General features: G+C 40.7%; 1 protein-coding gene across 2 annotated transcripts in view; it reads right to left on the bottom strand.

Annotated features, from left to right (window-relative positions):
- Window positions 1-18,274, bottom strand: part of grik4 (glutamate receptor, ionotropic, kainate 4) — a gene marked incomplete at both ends in the record, with an annotated part of 146,028 nt that overhangs the window by 63,755 nt on the left and 63,999 nt on the right. For both annotated transcript variants that reach the window (XM_079225464.1, XM_079225465.1), the window contains 2 exons: window positions 13,015-13,068; window positions 17,458-17,636. In XM_079225464.1, coding sequence (XP_079081590.1) covers window positions 13,015-13,068; window positions 17,458-17,636 — 233 coding nt within the window. The remainder of the gene's footprint in view (window positions 1-13,014; window positions 13,069-17,457; window positions 17,637-18,274) is intronic.

The following is an 18,274-nucleotide window of genomic DNA, read 5'->3' as shown; positions in this document are numbered from 1 at the left end:
ATTAGATCTTTCTGGGAGCTTCCTGTCCACACACACACACACACACACACACACACACACACACACACACACACACACACACACACACACACACACGAGTCAGAATATCTAAATTTACAGTTCATACAACAAATGCAGTTTGAATTGCAATGTTCGTAACATTTTCCATATTAGCGAGAGTTTTATCTGTTCTTTCATGTGATTACTCAGTATTGTTGCAGTTTCCATGTGTGTAAAGAGCTTTCTGATGAGAGAATATTATGTATGACGCTTCATTGACACTTACGAACAGTTCATTATGCTTTGTATCAGATTGTACAGACGATTAATAATCTGAGTGTCATTCATGTCTTAATCATTTATTTGTGGCCTTATAAATAATGTAAGGTTTAGTAGATGTGGTGCATTATGGCTGGTTAAGGGACCAGCCACGCAGACAGGCACGTTTCCACTCAAAGCAAATTAATGTCAATGTTAAATACGTTGTGAAATGCACATGCAGAATACTTTGGGTACCTACCTCACAAAAAAGGAAATGTCTCTTTTAAGTGTAGTGTTCTGATTTTGCCATTTTATCACAAAAAAAAGAGAACAATGACAAATGCATTGTCATGCAGCGTTCGTGACGGGGATTCATAAATCATTTATGTCTAATTCTGAGGGTTAACAGGTGGGGACGTGAGGTCTCTCAATGTCTCAAATTATGAATTGATCGGAATTCATAAAGACAACTTGAGCATCGACATTAATGGAAACATTAATGGAAATGCCAGCCTACGAAGAAGAAAATTGCATTTTAATGTTGAGCAGTTTTTTTGCTGCCGGAGTGGAGATGGTGGAGTCTGTGTGAGAGACCAACGAACTGGCATGTTTAATATGCGAGTCAAGCTTCCTTGCTTTATCACCCCAAACATAACTTTGATATCAAAACATACTCTGAGAAGGCTTGTTTACCATAAAACTGTAAGACTTGAAGTTCCTAAGTCTCTTTTTTTATCTTGAAAGATTAGCCAGACGGCGGCTGGATGCTTGTGTAAATGAAGGTAAACTATTTTGTGAAGTGTTCCACCTCTCAGACTCAGACTTTTGTATGTGTGAGGAGTTCTGGCGTATTGATTACTCCGTGTCCGCCCTATTACCACGAGCTCTGCCTCTGAGCCCCATGTCTGGATGACTCAGTGTTGACAATTGTACTACAGCCTATTATCTTCCAAATCCCAGGGCTTGATTCGCAGCTCACTGTAGGGTCTTCTTCAGAAAGTTGAAATTGCTTGCTGGTTTCATACTTTACTTCCTTTCTATGCTCTACAACAGGGATTCCCAAAGTGTGGTGCGCGCACCCCCGGGGGTGCGCGAGCTGCCTCTAGAGGTGCGCGAGAGGAAACATGTAATGGTGGTCTAATGGTGTAATAATTAATATTAAACATAATTTAAAAAAGATTAAGTAGGATTTTTTTTAATAAAAAATCGCTTTGTAAGATTTACATTTAATTACAATAAAAAACGTACAATTTAATAAATAGATGCACTTCCGGTCCGGCCTCCAGACTGTCTTTTACGTACACACTAGCTAGCCTAGCTTGTGCACCTAACGTCATTTCATTCATTCAGCAACATCCATGAAAATATGTTAAACTGGCTGAAATCGGGGAAGCTGTCAGGTGGGACATCTGAAGCTATCAGTAATAAAAGAGGAGAGGGACAGAGAGAGGGTGAGGAACCAGAGGCGAGAGAAACGGAGAGGTGCGTTGGGGAGAGACCGGGAGAAGAAATCGACCGGGAGTCGGAGAAAGAGGAGACGGAGCGGGAGCACAGAGGCCCATCGCGGAGTCAAGGTGAAAAAGGAAACGAGAGTGAGCATCAGACTGGGAAAAAAAAGAGGAAATATGATGACAATTATCTGGGTCTGAGCTTCACTTGGATTGGCAATGCAGATTGCCCGAAGCCACAGTGCGTGTTGTGCAGTGAGGTTCTGGCTAACAGCTGTCTGAAGCCTCTTATTTGCGCCGCCACCTGAACACCAATCATGCCAGTGCAAGTCAGAAGCCCCTTACATTTTTTAGATCCAAATTGGAAGAGTTACAAAACAGCCAAAAACAATTACAGTCTCATTCATGTGTTGGGTCTACACCAGGGATTCCCAAAGTGTGGTGCGCGCATCCCTGGAGCCTCCTTTTTTTATTTATATCTGTTTCTGAGCCTATGTGCCACTCTTTGTTCTTTACGTGGCTTACTGTGTTTAAGTAAATAAATGTGAAATGCAATCTGCCTCTAAGCCTGTGCGTGTGTCCTCGCCATCCTTATTGCTCTTTAAAAGTGACGCCTTGTGTAACTGAAATGTATACAGCGGACTAAATCTTGTAACAAACGCCACGCGCGAGCAAACAGTTCTCGCATTGGTCCGATTTTATGCGGCTATAAATAGGCTCTGTTGCGGTTTTTTTTAAGGTGTGGGGGATTGGGGGTGCGTGAACCCGGTCGGGATGTAGAAGGGGGTGCGTGGCCTAAAAAGTTTGGGAACCGCTGCTCTACAATTTTCTCCTCGACATCATCTCACAATCCCATGTCCAACTGGCTACCAGTCATCCCTTCACACTCTCCCTTTTCTTTCCTCACCTCTTCACTGCTTACCTACCTTATGTCGACATTCTTCCTCTTTCTATTGCTGCCCTTTTTAATCCATTTTGAACCTGCCATGTACTGTATAATGAACTGAAACCATGCCAACACAAAGTCAGCACAAGCCAAAAAAGCATTTGGCTTTTAACACCACTTAATGTGAAATCTATCACAAACCAACATGCATGCTTTGTTAAGAGTGCTATTAAGTGAGAATTTTTCACTATTGAGCTACTAAAATGCCAGCATCTTTGTGGCTTGCAAGGACGCAGGTGCTCCAGTGTAAGCAGACACTTTACACTCATGGGTTTGTTCATTTCTAATGAAAGGAACAGTGTGTAGCATTGAGGAGATATACTGGCAGAACAGGAATATAATATTAATAAGTTGTTAATATATTTTCTTTTATAAATTAGAAACGTTGTGTTTGAGCCTTTTCATCCACACAAGGGTCCTCTTTACGTAGCGGACAAACCAACCTGCTTTGGCTTCCCGAGACACACAGGGGACACACAGTTGTTTTGGCGTCCAGAAATCCTCAACGCTAGACTAACTCTCTGCCCCGCTGCCAACTCATTAAGTAACACATTTTCTGCCACTCGCTCTCTCCTGCCTCACCACTCTCTTCCCACTTCACACAGACACGGCTCTGTTATTCTCCAAATGACCTAAGCTAATCTTATAACAACTGGCGCTACATCCCAAGTCTCTTATTTGTAATTTCCTCGCTCCTCGCTTAAACCGGGCGTCGTTCTGCTCGGCCATCTTGATGGCCATCCCAAAGCTCATATTTTTGCTCTGAAGATCGAGAAGTGAGGAGCGAGGAGGGATCTCTGAGGAGCCGTCAGCGAGGATACACTAGAGCAGCCTTCCCGGAAGTCTATTAACAGCTGACAGACCCCCTCATTGTTTATCAGTTATTTGATTGGAGACTGCAGCCAATCAACTGAGCTGATATTTCTCAATTGCACCAACAGTTTCATATCAGAGTGAAGCCAATTGACAGATTAAACACTTTTTATATTTCATTAGTTTTTTTATTCACTCATCAGTTAAAAATATATGCAAATTGTAGGTCTGAACAACAAAACAACTTTATTTATTTTTTAGAAATGTTATCGTAATTTCGATTCAGCCTCGTGAGGCTGATCATTCCTGAGTGTAGGGCTGTTACATATAATTACAATTTCCCCCGAAAACATTTAGCCTAATCAATACTTGCAGTGTTAAAACAACATAATCATATTCAAGGTTATTTGATTATGACTTCATCAGAATTTCAATAAATACAGACGCACATAATGAAAAGATAACTTAAACGCATTCTGCCAGTAAAAAGAGGTTCATAAGCAGGGCACAGAACACAGCAGCTTAAATACCGAATGCAGGTTGCTAAACAGGCTAAATAGATAATTAACTGCTGCTCTGACAGTGATGATGACTGTTTGCCTTCATTAGTATTAGTGCTTGTGTGCAGACGCAAGTCTCTACAGCTGTTAAAGCCGAGTGACAGCTGATCCAGCTGTGATCGGCGGTCACCAGAAACTACAACTTATTTCTCTTAAAACATATTCCCTCTTTTCCCCATTTCCTCCCATGTGAGAGAAACATGGATGCAAATAAGAGACTTATCCTGGGTGTAGGATTGTGGCATTTGCAACTATCATGTCCACCTCTTTGCAGTTTTAATCAGCCTGATGGAGGTTCTATTTTGATGAAGCGCATTACTGTTATTGTATTCTGATAATCACTTGGCCAGAGAAAGAAATCCAGACAGGAAGCTCAATAAACGATCAAGCTGAGCTGATAGCTGAGCTCAATCAGGTCCAATCAGGATTAGCAAAGGAAACAAGTTGTTTGCCTCTGAGCAGTTTCTCTTTGGTGTTTAGTTATTCAAGGATAGGAAGGTCGTAATACTTTAATGAGATCATTAAGAATATTCGGACACTAAGACATCAATTAAATTTGCTTTATGGATATACCTACAGGCGACGCTTCTAATGTTCTTCTTAAACTTAAGTTTATTACGATTATCATTATAACAGCATTGCACGGAGAACCCAGACATAAATAGTAGTGCAGAAGAGCCAGTTTTTTTACGATATTTAATAAAACAACTTCAGCACACACACAAAAAAAGGAAATTTAAGCTTATTCCAAGAACTACCGGCAGCAATTTCTCTTGCCCTTTGCTCCTCTCCTTGATGAGGAGATCAGGTGCAGGTGTGTCTCCTGCCACACCTGATCTCACTCTCCTGGACTCCAGCAACTGTCGTGTCCCTTAGCCCCTTACATCATATACTAAAAAGTACACACAGGACATTTGATCTCTGCCTGTAACCCATCTTCAGCATTTTTAGAAGCAGTGGGCTGCTAGAAAGCGGTGAGCAACTTGTGGATCAGTCTCTTGCTCAAAGACTCTTTGATATGCAGATAGCATTAACCTGGTGGTTAATGGACAACCCGCTCTACCCGCTGAGCGACAGCCGTCCCTCACCACCTGCTCTTCCGAAGGCTCTATGCTGCAGATGATTTGGTAATCAAATTAATTCTTTCTGTTTAGTTTTTTTGGGCTTTAATTTCAGTTTTTGAACGGTTTATGCATGCTGTATGCTTAACAGCTTTCATTCCCATCATAATGCACAACACCCTGCTGATCCAATTAAATTGCTTGCAGAATTGGCAACATTGTTGACTGGGTTAAGGGCGGCACAAAGCATTTAGAGGACAACACAAACCCTTACATTACTTCCAAAACAAAATGGGGAAAATGAAGATAAAAAGGAAGGCTCACTGACACAATAAAACCGAGTAATTCAAAAGCCTTTCCAAACAGCCCTTTAAGGCATTCACATTGCTGGCCACTGAGGACAGAAAACAACTACAATGGATTACTAAGACATCCTCTATTAACTATGACGTAGCAGAAAACAGAAACAAGACGCTTATTCAAGATTCAATCCAGATGAGGGAACATAATCTCCATCTTTCTGGTACAAAAGATCACAGTGAGCACCTGTCACTATCAATTCATCAACAACAGCGCTGAGCCAGCAAGACTAAAGCACTATTCCCCGTCAGCATAGATTAAATCGTTTATGTTTGTTTTGATCAGAGAGCTCAAAATCCTGTAAGCTACTTTCCCTATGCATCTCTCTCGCACAACCTCAAAAATAAAAGTCGATATGATATTAAATTATAGCAAATAACAAGAAGCAAATCTCTGCATGAACGTTAGAAGCCATGCATGATCATTAAGCCAGCCAGACATTTCCTGTATAAAGTATTGTTTTCCTATTGTGGTCCGTTTAACACAGAGTGAACATTTAGCCTGAAAGCTAAGGGGTCTTGATGAGAAATACTTTGGTGATCGATGTGTAACAATCAGGGTTTTACTGAAACGAGCAGAGTTTAGATGGAGTCTCATCTCCATTATCTGCTCCTTCTCCCTCTGTATTTATTCTTTCTGTCTCAGTAGTTCAGCCACCCATTGCTCCTCCCCACCGACTCTACAGCCACAGGTCCAGAAACTGTTTTCTATTTCCCAACAAAAGAAAATCTGCAAAGCATTTCAATTAAAAGAAGTATTCATAAGTAACACAGCTTTTTTCTTTGAAGGCTTCTTTTCAAATTTTGTTTCCCTTTTTGCCTTGTGTGGTCTTAGCTGGTATATTCTTCCAGCTGAGATTTGAATGAATAGTCAAATGGAAAAACATTGACTGTTTCAGATTCCAAACATATGCTAGTGTATGCAATATGCATGGTATCTTTGGCCTCCACAAGCTTCAGAATTATTCTGGGCATAAGGTCTCTCTGCCTCACAAATAGGCTCTTACTGTTGCAGGTCAGATGTAATTCTATGAATAATGGAATAAAATTGGTAATTTGTTTCCAACACTGCAGGAATACTGTCGGATTGTTTTGATGTATGCAGCTATTAAATGCTTTCAAACTAAGCAAATATATCAACCCCAGCATGCTGGACAAATATATATGGTGTCATGGTCATATTGGAATGAGTGAAACTAGGTGGCCACTGGGAATAATGTAAGTGACAGTTTGGTGGCTTATGCAAGAGAGATCACTTGGACACAATCCAAGAATGTCCAGTACAGCGAAGTATCCATACAGCATACACCGGAGAAGCTGCGGTAGACTATTGTGGTGAATTTCATGAACAGGAAATTCAGTAAATCGTTTTTCCAATTTTGCTATTACATCCCAGGTTCATAACGAGTCTGTAGGCATGACATTTGGTAATGCTCCCTCTCTCCTCCTCCTCCTCTCTTCCCAAATCACACTCACTGAGAACCTCATAATTAAGAGGCTGCAGGAGGCTTTAGAGCTCAACCTGAATTTACGCGACAAATGATACAAGCATGAAATGTCTTTTGGCCAAAAAACACTGCATGAACATTCCAGATAGAGAATAATCAGTGTGCCACTAGAAATGGATTTCATTACAGAGTCAAGCTGAGACTGAGGCCGACTGACTTTTATCCTGTATACCCTTCCCCCAGTATACAGTAACAGCAGGGGCGTCATTAATTAGTACTTTATATCATATGAAAAATCATTATGCAATTTACTGAAATATTACTCAATCATAGGCGACTGGAGTCTGTCGGTTCTTTCACAGGGCTGCCGTGATAGATAAGAAATCGTGATGATTTGTCTTTCTTTTTTAAATTGTCAATTATGATTATCAACACTGATGGCTCTGTCTTTATCTGGGGCACATTTTACACAACAGAATATAATGTCTTTACCATTTGAGGGTACAGCAACCTAAGAAAGTGCCACATGACTATGACCAGAAGCTAAATGTGGTGCACAATGTTAGATATTTGGGTCACATCATCAGGAATGACCTAAGTGATGATGACGATGTGCAGTGGCAGTGTTGCAAACTTTATGCACAAGCTAACATGTTGGCTCGTAAATGTCATGTGTACAGAACATGTTAAAACTGCTCTCTTTAGAGCCTACTGTACTCCTCTCTATACAGCCCACCTGTGGTGCAGTTATAGTAAAGCAAAAATGAAAAAGATTCAGGTGGCATTTAATGATGCTTTCAGAATCTTGCTCAAGCTTCCCAGATGGACAAGTGCAAGTCATATGTTTGTGACCCGTAATGTTCCCACTTTCCATGCTGTGTTGAGGAATTTTATATACACATTTAAATGTTGATTAAATGACTCAGAAAATATAATTGTGAAAGTCTTAAGTGAGCCAACACAGAGTGATACGAAGTATTCTTCTTGTTTCTGGAAACATTGGAACAAGTGTCTGTATGTTTTTAACCACGAGTGACTTTTTAACTGCAATGATTATACCTGTATCCTCGTATTGTATTTTATATATTGTTGTTGTATAGACTCATGAGTCTGACATAAAATATATATGTGTCTCTTTAAAGCTGTACTAATTCACATTGTATATGAACAACATAACATGACAACATAATGACTGTGTAATGTAAAAGGGGTTATTCTAAGTTACAATCCCTTTCTGCAGTTGCCCTCAAAGCTACAAAGCAGTATAGCATCTTTCAGCTCATTGTTTCGGTTCTGTGGTTCAACTTTACTGTTCAGTCCCAACCCTTTCATCATTGTTTTCAGCAGCAGCCAGTCCTCTGATGGAACCAGTATAGGCAACCTGCCCCGCACCAATCAGCAGAATGGTAATGTTACATAGAGTCAAATACTTCCCTTGGAGCTACTCGACAACTAAAAAGAGCTAGAAGTAGATTGAGACGTGTATGCATCAGGTGGACTCAAACACAACTCAAAATGGATTGTAATTTTGCTCAACACAAAAAAATCATATTCCTTAAAGCTTCACAGACTTTCTGCACGGAGACAGCATTCCATTTGTCCAGATAATAAGTGTATACAGGCAGGGACCAGCTTTTCAGGATAGTAATTGCTAAGTTTCCTCCAGGGAACTCACTCAAGGTATTCATGCTTTTTCTGAAACAGTTTAGTGTCAAACTCAATGTACTTTTAAAGAACAGTAGGCAGCATGATTTATACGTTTTTGAAAAAGCTTTGTATTATAAACTCTACATAGATACGTATTGTGAAAATAGAAAATGAGGTCGAGCAAATAAAGCTCAGAGGTACACTTTTTCACTATTTAATCTGCTGTCACTGAGGCCATTTTTCTTTTTGCTAGTGCCACAATGTTCTCATGATGTTTTTTAGTTAGCTTACATAGATCTGAATTCTGCTGTCTTTAATTCAAACTAGTGTGTATTTCATTACCTAGAATAGATATAGAATAATACCAACTCAAAGATGTTACTTGCAGATTTATTTGTGTCTGTTAACATTTAAACTATAATTAACCCCTCATTGTTATATTCCTGTGCCAACCAGCACATTCATTTCTGTCTAAAATGTCACAATTTTATGCAATTAGACATTTGTGTGAAATTTTACTTGGAGGTATAAAAACTGTTACTTGTACCAATTTACGTAGGTCTGTGTGGGCAGGAGGTTTGACCTTCTGATGGCAGCCAATTAAACTCATACAGGTAACACCAGCTACAGTTAGAGGTTGAGATTAGAGTCACTGACCATCAACATCTACTCTACGTGTCTTGGGTGGGAACATTCACTGTATATTCTGATCAAAGGAAGATCACATTAATCTTAATTGGTGTCAAGAGTTTTCACTTTGACAGTGGTTCTAATTACATGATGGAGACAGCAACAGTTAACCAGAGGGTTTGCAGTTAATTGTTAATTTAGGGAAAAGTAGACACTGATGAATAGATTCAAGATACAAGACATTTTCCAGCAAAAAGTTACTGAAGTAAGTTAATGTACCTCTCTCTAGCTGATAACAGCTGGCTTGAATAAAATGTTTGAATTTGATTAAATGCAACAACAGAAAAACTATATCAAAACACATCTGTTTTGGTCTTGTACCAAAACAGATGTGGATGTTAATTCAAGCTAAACTGTTGTCAGCAATTGATTCTGGTGATATTTTATACAGTATATGCATGTTCATCTTCTTTGAAAATGTTAAAATCGATATACTGGATCATCCTGTTTTACGATTTGACTCTGATTCAAGTTTCCACACTCATCAGTGCAGTTTGTAAGATAAACTTGATTTCCCAGCCTTATACAACCACAGAATAAAACACTGTCCATAATGATGTTCTCGATTGACTCCTAAAACTATTAATAGCTGCAACCTTCGGTCATGGGTACAACTTATGTTAGTGTTTGCACCCTCATCTTGGTGTGAGCTACAGTCAATTTCAACTAGCTCATTCCTAAGTATGGAATATCATAAAAACAGGATGAAGGACTATTTAAAGACTGAATGCACCTGAATGTCATTTTGCTGAAAACTGCAAATTCATAGTTTGATGTAATTTGCTATTTGTTTTAAATCTGTTTTAACTATACTTTATTTTACATGTGTTGTTTGCTGTTTGTTATTTTAAGTGAAACTTGTTATGCTACCATCTTGGCAAGGGCTCACTTGGAAAAAGATATTTTACTACAATCAAAATATATTCTAAACCTGAATGTAATCAAATAAGTTCTAAATGAAAAAACTGGCAATTTGTCAGTGCATTAAAAGCCTCTTTCCAAGTTTTCCAAAAAAAGATGACTTTTTTTTCCCGATCTGATGTCCCTAAGGTTTCTCATTAAGCATTTATTTGATATATTTTCCAGCATGTTTTCCGGCATCCACTAAAGCAGTTGCTATAAGAGTTGAGTTTAACAAAGCATTTACTAAAAATACATTTGAGGGATGGGGCCTGTTTTAGCTTTTCCAAAGCCCAAAAGAGCAAAAGTGGAAGAAGTAGATGAAAAAGCATCTCGTCTGCTCTAACATCAGCTGGAAACCTAAATATGTCCGGCTAACTAGCTTATTACCTACACCCACACAGCGCTGCTGGAGCTCATTTATCCCCATCTTTTTAAGCTTGAAATATCTTTAGAAAAATAGTACAAACAAAACGATTAGGGGAGATACAGTACATGTGGCTTTCGCTTATCTGTTGTTTCACAATAATGTGCTGTGTTGTTTGTTGTGTGCAGGTAAATCACATGTGTGCTATATGATAGGCTTGACAGGCGTCAGTAACCAAGTGGGCGACATAAACACTCACTTGCGGTTAAGGTAAGGAAGAGATTAGTCAACTGGTGAAGGTTATGGAAAGAGCACAGTAATAGTTAAAAGGAAACTCATTTTCTTTTCACGGCGCTGTGGGAACGTCACATTTCGTCCTGCTTTCGCAATGCATGTTGTAAGTTGATTTAAAGGTCTTTGAACAAATGGCAGATGCTGTCATTTTTCTGAAGAGGACAGTCTCACGAAATGGCAAAGTGTACTGGAAGGAGAGTTTTAAAAAAGTAACCCAAGCATCCAATGACTTTATTGCCATTTTCAGAGATGTACTATCACAGTGAGTCTAGAGAATGAGCGTACAATGGACTGAACTCTGAGATAAAATAAGGAAACTTGCTCCTACTCTCTTCTGTGTCCGTGTGTATTCATGCATTTGTGTGTGCGTGGTGGGCATAATGCACAAGCAGCAGAGCCATTTAAAAACACAATAAATAGGATTAATCACTTATTACGACCACTAAGGGGACAGCAGTGCTTCTATTATGTCTCTCACAGCTTCTGCATTACGTCCAAGCCTACTGGGGGCGCACTGCTGACCATTTTAATGATGTTAGCTCAAGCTATTAACGGTGCCGCCTCTGAACAATGGTAGAATTTCAAGAAAATGGTGGTGATCATAGCAGGAGGAGGCATGTAGGGTGGGTCATCATCTGGTATCTACAGTGAATCTGTGTCCTATGCTGTGCCCTCCAGCAGACACCAGAGCAGAGTGATGAGTGGGCTTATTTAGTTACAAAGGAAAAGCAAAGACAAAAAGGAAGGACACATGCAAGAGGAGAAGTGACTATGTCAAGGACTGTGGAGGAAAACATGAATGTGGCAGCCCACTCTTAATGAGTCATAAATCAGCTTGATATGAATCAGCTCCACTTCGCTATTAGAGCAAAGTGTTTCGAACCTCATTAATTTCCATTAGGGAGCAGATATCTGGTAAGTTTACTATTGCATCAAATGTTCTCCAAGCCCCTATCTTTATGATCTAACCAATCCCTTTGCCTCTATGTCAGGGGTGGGCAATTCATTTTCCCATTACTAGAATGTTTGTTCTCATGTGTAGGTAGATCCAAAGAGAACCAACATCTTCTGAGCAGGCCTCCTCATGTGAGGAAAGTTCTCCTCTTTGAGAGAAGAATAAAAATGCAGAGGTGATACTGACTTAAAGTGCTCTGCCATAGTGTACCAGACCGCAGGTCAGTTCAGCGCGATTAATTTTCAATCTGGACACGGAGCGCGTCTCCTCTCTCTCAGGCTGCAGCGCGAGGCTCCGGCGAGACAGACCGCCTGTGAGAGCTATGGGACGGCGAAGGGGCTCACGGCAGCACCCTCTGCTCGCTGAGGACAGAAGCTGCATAACAATACGTGCTTTCACGCCAGTCTGCAAGTCTCCAAGTTGGCAACACTACATGTCGAGCATTTATTCAATCAAGCTCTGTCACTGCTTTTGAAGGTATTGTCATTGTAAACCATATGCAACATCCAGTATGAAGTATCCCTTACAAAGCTACATTAAGTTTAATTAACCACAGTTAAGAAGTAGCTACTGTAATACATTGTGATTTCATCTGTATGAAACATTTCATGAGCATTCTAGAATAGCTCTTTTCTAAGGCCCCTACAATCAACTGTGCAAACCAATTAAGAGCAATATAAGTTATACAGTATGAGCTTAGTTTGCACGCAGACAGGCAAACCAACCATAACTGGTGAGTAAATCAGCTGCAAAAATTGTTTTACAAAATGTATGTTGAGTTCATTCAAATAGAAAAAAAATGCAGAAAGGAAGAATGGTGGAGGAAGCTCCTCGATAGAAATGAATGTTGACTCTGAGGGCGGCGACTTCATTGGTCATTCAATGGGAACTTGGCAATCCTAACTATACGAAAAACCAATAACAACAATTGTGCTCTGCGATTATAAAAACAATAATTCTGTATGTCCAGAAGTGCACTTCAACCAACAAGGGCAAACGGGCAGTGAGTGGAGCCCTCCTGCTACCGCACTCGGTATGCGTCTAATTTGCAGTCACATGCAGCGAGGGAGAAAATCGGCTATGCTATAATGAAGCTAGCTATAATTCCTCTATCTGCTTAACTCTATCCATTCAATCATTCATTCAAGTGGAGAGCACCAATTAAAGTGTACTACTTTAGTGCACTACAGGAGCACAGCATTGGACTACTGATGTGCTCCTGCAGGTGTGAAATCTATATTGCCTCCCATTCCCCGTTTCCTTACCAGAGATGTGAAGATGTAGGTGTAGTAGACTGACAGCATCCCCAGCTCTGATGCCTGCAGAACAAAACACAAGAGGGACAGGAAGGGAAAGATAAATAAAAACGGAAGAGAAAGAAGGTGTAAAACAGGTGAAATGGAAGATGGACGGGAGAACAAAACAGAAAGCAAAGCGAGTCAAGAATAAACAGACGGGGGGAGAAGTTGAGAGGTTAGTGATTCAGTGTCACTCGATCTCCACTCCGCTGCAGACAGATCAAATCCACATCTTGATAAGACACACTCTTATCTGACGATGGCACTCAATGGAGCAATTAATTTCTGAGACACATTAGTATGCTGGTCGATACTGTCTTGCAATTTGATTAAATCAAAGTCACAGTGAGGAGCAGTTGTGAAGGACAGGGTGAACTTTTCATAGTTTCATTTCATTAAAGTCATTAGCAAAAAAGAAAATCATCGAGCTAGGCTATAGGCTTCTGTTTAATCACGCTGCACAATAAATGTCAAGTAGAGTATATATTAAAGCAGGCAGTCTTTACAAAAAGCATCATTCAACCCAGAGTGAAAGTCTTCCTGAGCATGAATTAACCCAAATATCTTCTCCACACCTGGCTGCACTGGAATTTACATATTTCCATCATAAATAGCTTTCACACTAATATTATTCTGGAGTTGTGTAGCATCAGAAATAATTTAATAACAGATATTTAGTTGTCATATCAGCAAAAAGTGTAACCTCTGAGTTGGTGTGTATGTCACTTAGTTCATTCTGCTAAAGTGTTCTGAAGGAGCATACACAAATAGAACAATAGGAAACAATAGAAGGAAGAAAGGCATCACTTGTATAGCAAAAACATCCAATTACAAATTGCATTAATACACTGAAATTACCTCACATGACGTCTTCATAAAGTGTGTCTTCCTTTCACTATATTTAGCATTCCATTACTTTGAAGCTACTCGCATGATGTCTATGTAAGGTAATTATTATTCTTCAGGAAAGTTATTTGTAACCTTGGGGTTACAACACAGTAAGTAAAGTGTCCTCATGACGCAAGGTGGTTGATAATTCGCCCCTTTAACAGTACCTTCACGTGGCAAGTAATGCTTCAATTTCTTTGAAACCGGGGCACGGTTATGATTCAACAACTCATAACGTGCCCCGTCCTGCCCTGCACACGGAGTCTGCTTCTCTGGGACTCGAGCGTGTGCAGCTAAGGGAGACAGATCTTCAGTTAGCCGTTAGCTTGAATTCATCCAGGGAGGACCTCAGCACCAGGGCTCTGTTCCTGGGGGACAGCCTTAGACCTGCACCACCAGCCCGTTGCGACTCCCAGCATTGGGGTTTGTGCTGGCTGAATAGGATTTTTATTTTCCTTCTCGTTTTTGCCACTTAGGATTTAACCCAATGAACAGACTATCAAAGCTTATGTATTAGGGAATGCTCCCCAGAGAAGGAAGCATAGGGTTTTGAATGCAGCCTTCTGGCTGGCTCCTCCCCCGATCAGCGGCAATAGATAAAAGGCACCTGTTGTCTTGGCCTCACTCCCTTTTGGCTCCTGTCCTGGCCCAGTTGTGGCTCACGGTGAGTTTTAGACATTCATTTATTGTCCTGCCATCTGACTACTTACTCATATGTGAGGTGGTAAGTAGTCACAATCTTAATTTGTATCATGGTGTTACCATTTTAATCTCTGTTTATCATTTATAGGTTAACCTGCTGCTGTATTGCTGACCCTGTTTTGCCACCCCCATTTTGTCTGTTTTGCTGTCTCAGTTTGGCTGCTTTTGCATGGTTTGGCCGTTATAACTTTGCCCGTCACACTTACATGGATCATACAGCCGCATATCAGTGATTACACTGATATGCGGCTGCATGGTACACTTTATAAACGCACAGATGCCGTACACTTTAGGCCTGTTCCACACGGTAATATAAGATAGCAATGCTATCTCGAAGTTTTGGGTTAGTTTTCTTGTCCTGTATTTTTTCCTAATGTATGCCTGGATCGTATGGACCCAATAGTGAAATACTGCCCTCTATTTTTACACACTGCCCCTTTTTTAATACCTTACCAAACAGAAGACACAATGTAACCAGAACAAGAAGCCAATACAAATATCCATTTGGTTTCCTTTCATTGCACTGGCAATAAGCTTCCCAGTCTTATTTTTTTTTCCCCCACTTTTTTAATCTCCTTGTTTTTCTCCTGCTGCTTTGGTCAGAGTGCATACGGTTAGCACTGCCCCTGTGAACTGGGCTCACTATCTCACTACTTTGCTTCTGTATGTGCACAGCAGTGTAGGGCTGACTGAAGGAGATTGCATTCAGAATGCTAACACTGCTGACCTAAACCCTCTGAATGCTAAAACCTCCGAGAGGGAGACCTTTGTCTGATGAGGGTTTGATGTAAGATGTAAACAGACGACTAATGGGGGATGTCTTGCATAACAACAGACGGTTCTCTCCCTTTAGACAAGATGGGCGCTCTTATCATCATTTTAGAATGTCATATAGGCCGGTGCATAGCTTTGATATGTTTGGCAACTAGACGCTCCCAATAAGAGGCGGGAATGCCAACTTTCCACCACCTTGCTGTAGATCGCGTCGTGACAAACAGAGTGACACATGAAGGAGACAAGAGAGGGAGAAGGGTGTACAAGGCCACACAAGGAGGGAGGTGTGAGGAAACAAAGTGAAACAGTCTTCTCCGGGGCAGAGAACAGAGTGGGGTGAAAAGAGAGCAACTCAGACTTGAGCCAGATGGAGGGAGAAGGGGAACAGAGGAAGAAGGAAAGAAAGACTTCCCACTGAGGGTGCCCGCTGCTCTGTAGCCCAGGGTTGCCATGGTGACTGACTGACTGACCACTGATGGCAGCCCGAACACTTGATTGAGGTGAGAGATGGAGACCACTGTGCCAGAGAGTGAGACTATAACAGACTGAGGAAGAGGCAAGAGAAACACCTCTCCATCGCCAAAACACCCCTCGGTCTCTGGCTATTGTCACCTCCACTCTCGCCATCCGTCCATCGTCCTCCAGAAATAATGAGGTGTGTCTTAATTACCAAGACGCCATATGCTGCTGCCAAGCACTCGCTTTCTCTGCTCCCACAAGCACCTTTATTGATGTCATCAAGGCTCTTTAGGAACATTAGTCTCCAATCAGGAGAAGCATTATGTTGGAGTCACGGTTTTAATGTTTGTTATGTTATTTTATGTGCCATTAACAAACACTGTTAGCGCCATATTGTTTTGATTATAAATCATGTCATAATTTATTCGTATGATCTAAAGACATTCCTTTGCCATATGAATGTTATATTCGAAATAATGCTTTTTTTGGGAATTATTTATATTAATCTGATCAACTGGTAAAAGAGGAAGGGGCGGTACAAAGTCTTTGGTTTTATTTCCTTTATGTGGAACGGGACATCGGCTCAGTCTTTGACCTCGCGTTAGAACTCACGCTAGAACTCACGCTAGAACTCAAGTTAGACTTATGATTTTGTTAAGTTTGATAAAAGTGAAGAGTTATTATTTGACCCTTTTTAACGTGCGAGTCAAGAAACGGAGTCCCGTAACGTGGCACAGAATCGGACAAGGAAAAGGCCACCACAGACGCATACAGGTCATGCTTTTATGCTATAGAGAGAAATTGTGCTGCTTAAGTTCCTGATTCACACAATGAATAGCACAACCTTGCATAGTGCATTTATAGTTATATGAATCTAAAAAAAGTGTTTTTGGAGAGCAGATCAAAAGATTCATAATGGATAAGGAGCACATGAAAGAATCCGTCCACTTGATTTGCTTCACTGATTTACAGAACAGCTCACTTTAATCCACAACATGAACTATCAGAAAGTAGACAAAAGGGGCTCTTTCACTTTATGAGTCTGTCCTTACTCACACTAATCCACTTAACTGTGTAGAATTAGAGATGAATCCCTGGAATGCCACTTGATTTATCGCTCTCATCCATAAAATTGGATGTAACAGGTTTGTTTGACAAGATTGCCTCAATTCCTTTGCCTATTATTTTGGAGTAGACGCTAAACTCTGTAACCCCGAGAATATATTCCCGTAATCTGTTTTCTAATTCAAAACGGCAAATGGATTATGCCGATGAAAAAGATTTCCCATTTGAGATGTTCTGCACATTATTTGTGTGGTGAATACAACACTTAAATGTACAGGTCAAAAATGAGGACTAAGCAACTTCTTCTAGTTAAAGAAATCATTCTCCCTATATCAAATTATTTTTAGCCTTGAACACTTCTTGCCACTGGCATTTTTCAGTTACTTCTGCTTTTGGAGATGTATGAGAGTTAAATAAATGTAGAACTTTGGGAATTCTGTCGGTTCAAAGCCAAGAAGCAGATGAAATAAAGACAAGTTATCCGCGCATGAATAACACAGCTGTAATGTGAGCCATACTAACCCGTTCCAAAATGATATGTGACATGGTGGCGTTGGCATCGACTATGATAGTGGCAGTCTTGTCGTCTCGTATCTCTTTCAGAAGCGGGGTCGGGTCGTTGCTGTCGTCAAGCATGCGCACCGACAAAGTCTCCTTGGAGATGAGGAACTGCCGAAGGAGCTGCTCCAGGTTCAGTAAGCCTGCCGGTAAGACAAATGCACACAATGGAAAAAAAACGACAATACATGACACGCATTACTTGTAATAAAAGACAGATTCTCCCAATGGTCTATTTTTTTCATTTAAAAGTTAAGAAAAGCCAAGTGCATTCAGAAAATGATGGTTTGTATTGTTTATGCAATATGAACCTGATATGCATACTGTAATGCCCTGTATTTTCTATGGGTACATCCCAAGTCTCTTAATTGCTTCCTCTCTCCTCGCATGGTTTCCTTGCGTCTCTCCATGCATCCCTGGTGGGAGGGACTAAGACGCAAGGAAAAGACGCAAGTGATGGAAACAGGGATGCAATTAAAAGACTTGGGATCACAGTGTTTCCTGATTGTTTACACCCTTCAGCTGTTCTTGTTCCAGACTCCTCCCTCCTCATGTGCCTTTCCCCTGTGTGATTGTAAAGCCCAGCCCTCATTGTTTCCACCTGTGCCTCGTTGCCTGTCTTCCCCTGTGCATTTAGTCTGTGTCTTTCCCTTGTCAGTGGTAGGATGGTCTTTTTTGGCTCCCTATGAGCTTGCGTCGCCTTCGTGCTGAAGTGTAGTGTTTGTTTCCAGAATCAGTCGGTTTCCTTGTTTTGTACTTTAACCAGTAAAGTGTCTTTTTG

The sequence above is a fragment of the Taurulus bubalis genome (genome assembly GCF_910589615.1).
Source record: "Taurulus bubalis genome assembly, chromosome: 10".
Classification (NCBI taxonomy): domain Eukaryota; kingdom Metazoa; phylum Chordata; class Actinopteri; order Perciformes; family Cottidae; genus Taurulus; species Taurulus bubalis.
The sequence above is the reverse complement of the archived record's forward strand: the minus strand, read 5'-3'. Positions and strand labels throughout refer to the sequence as shown.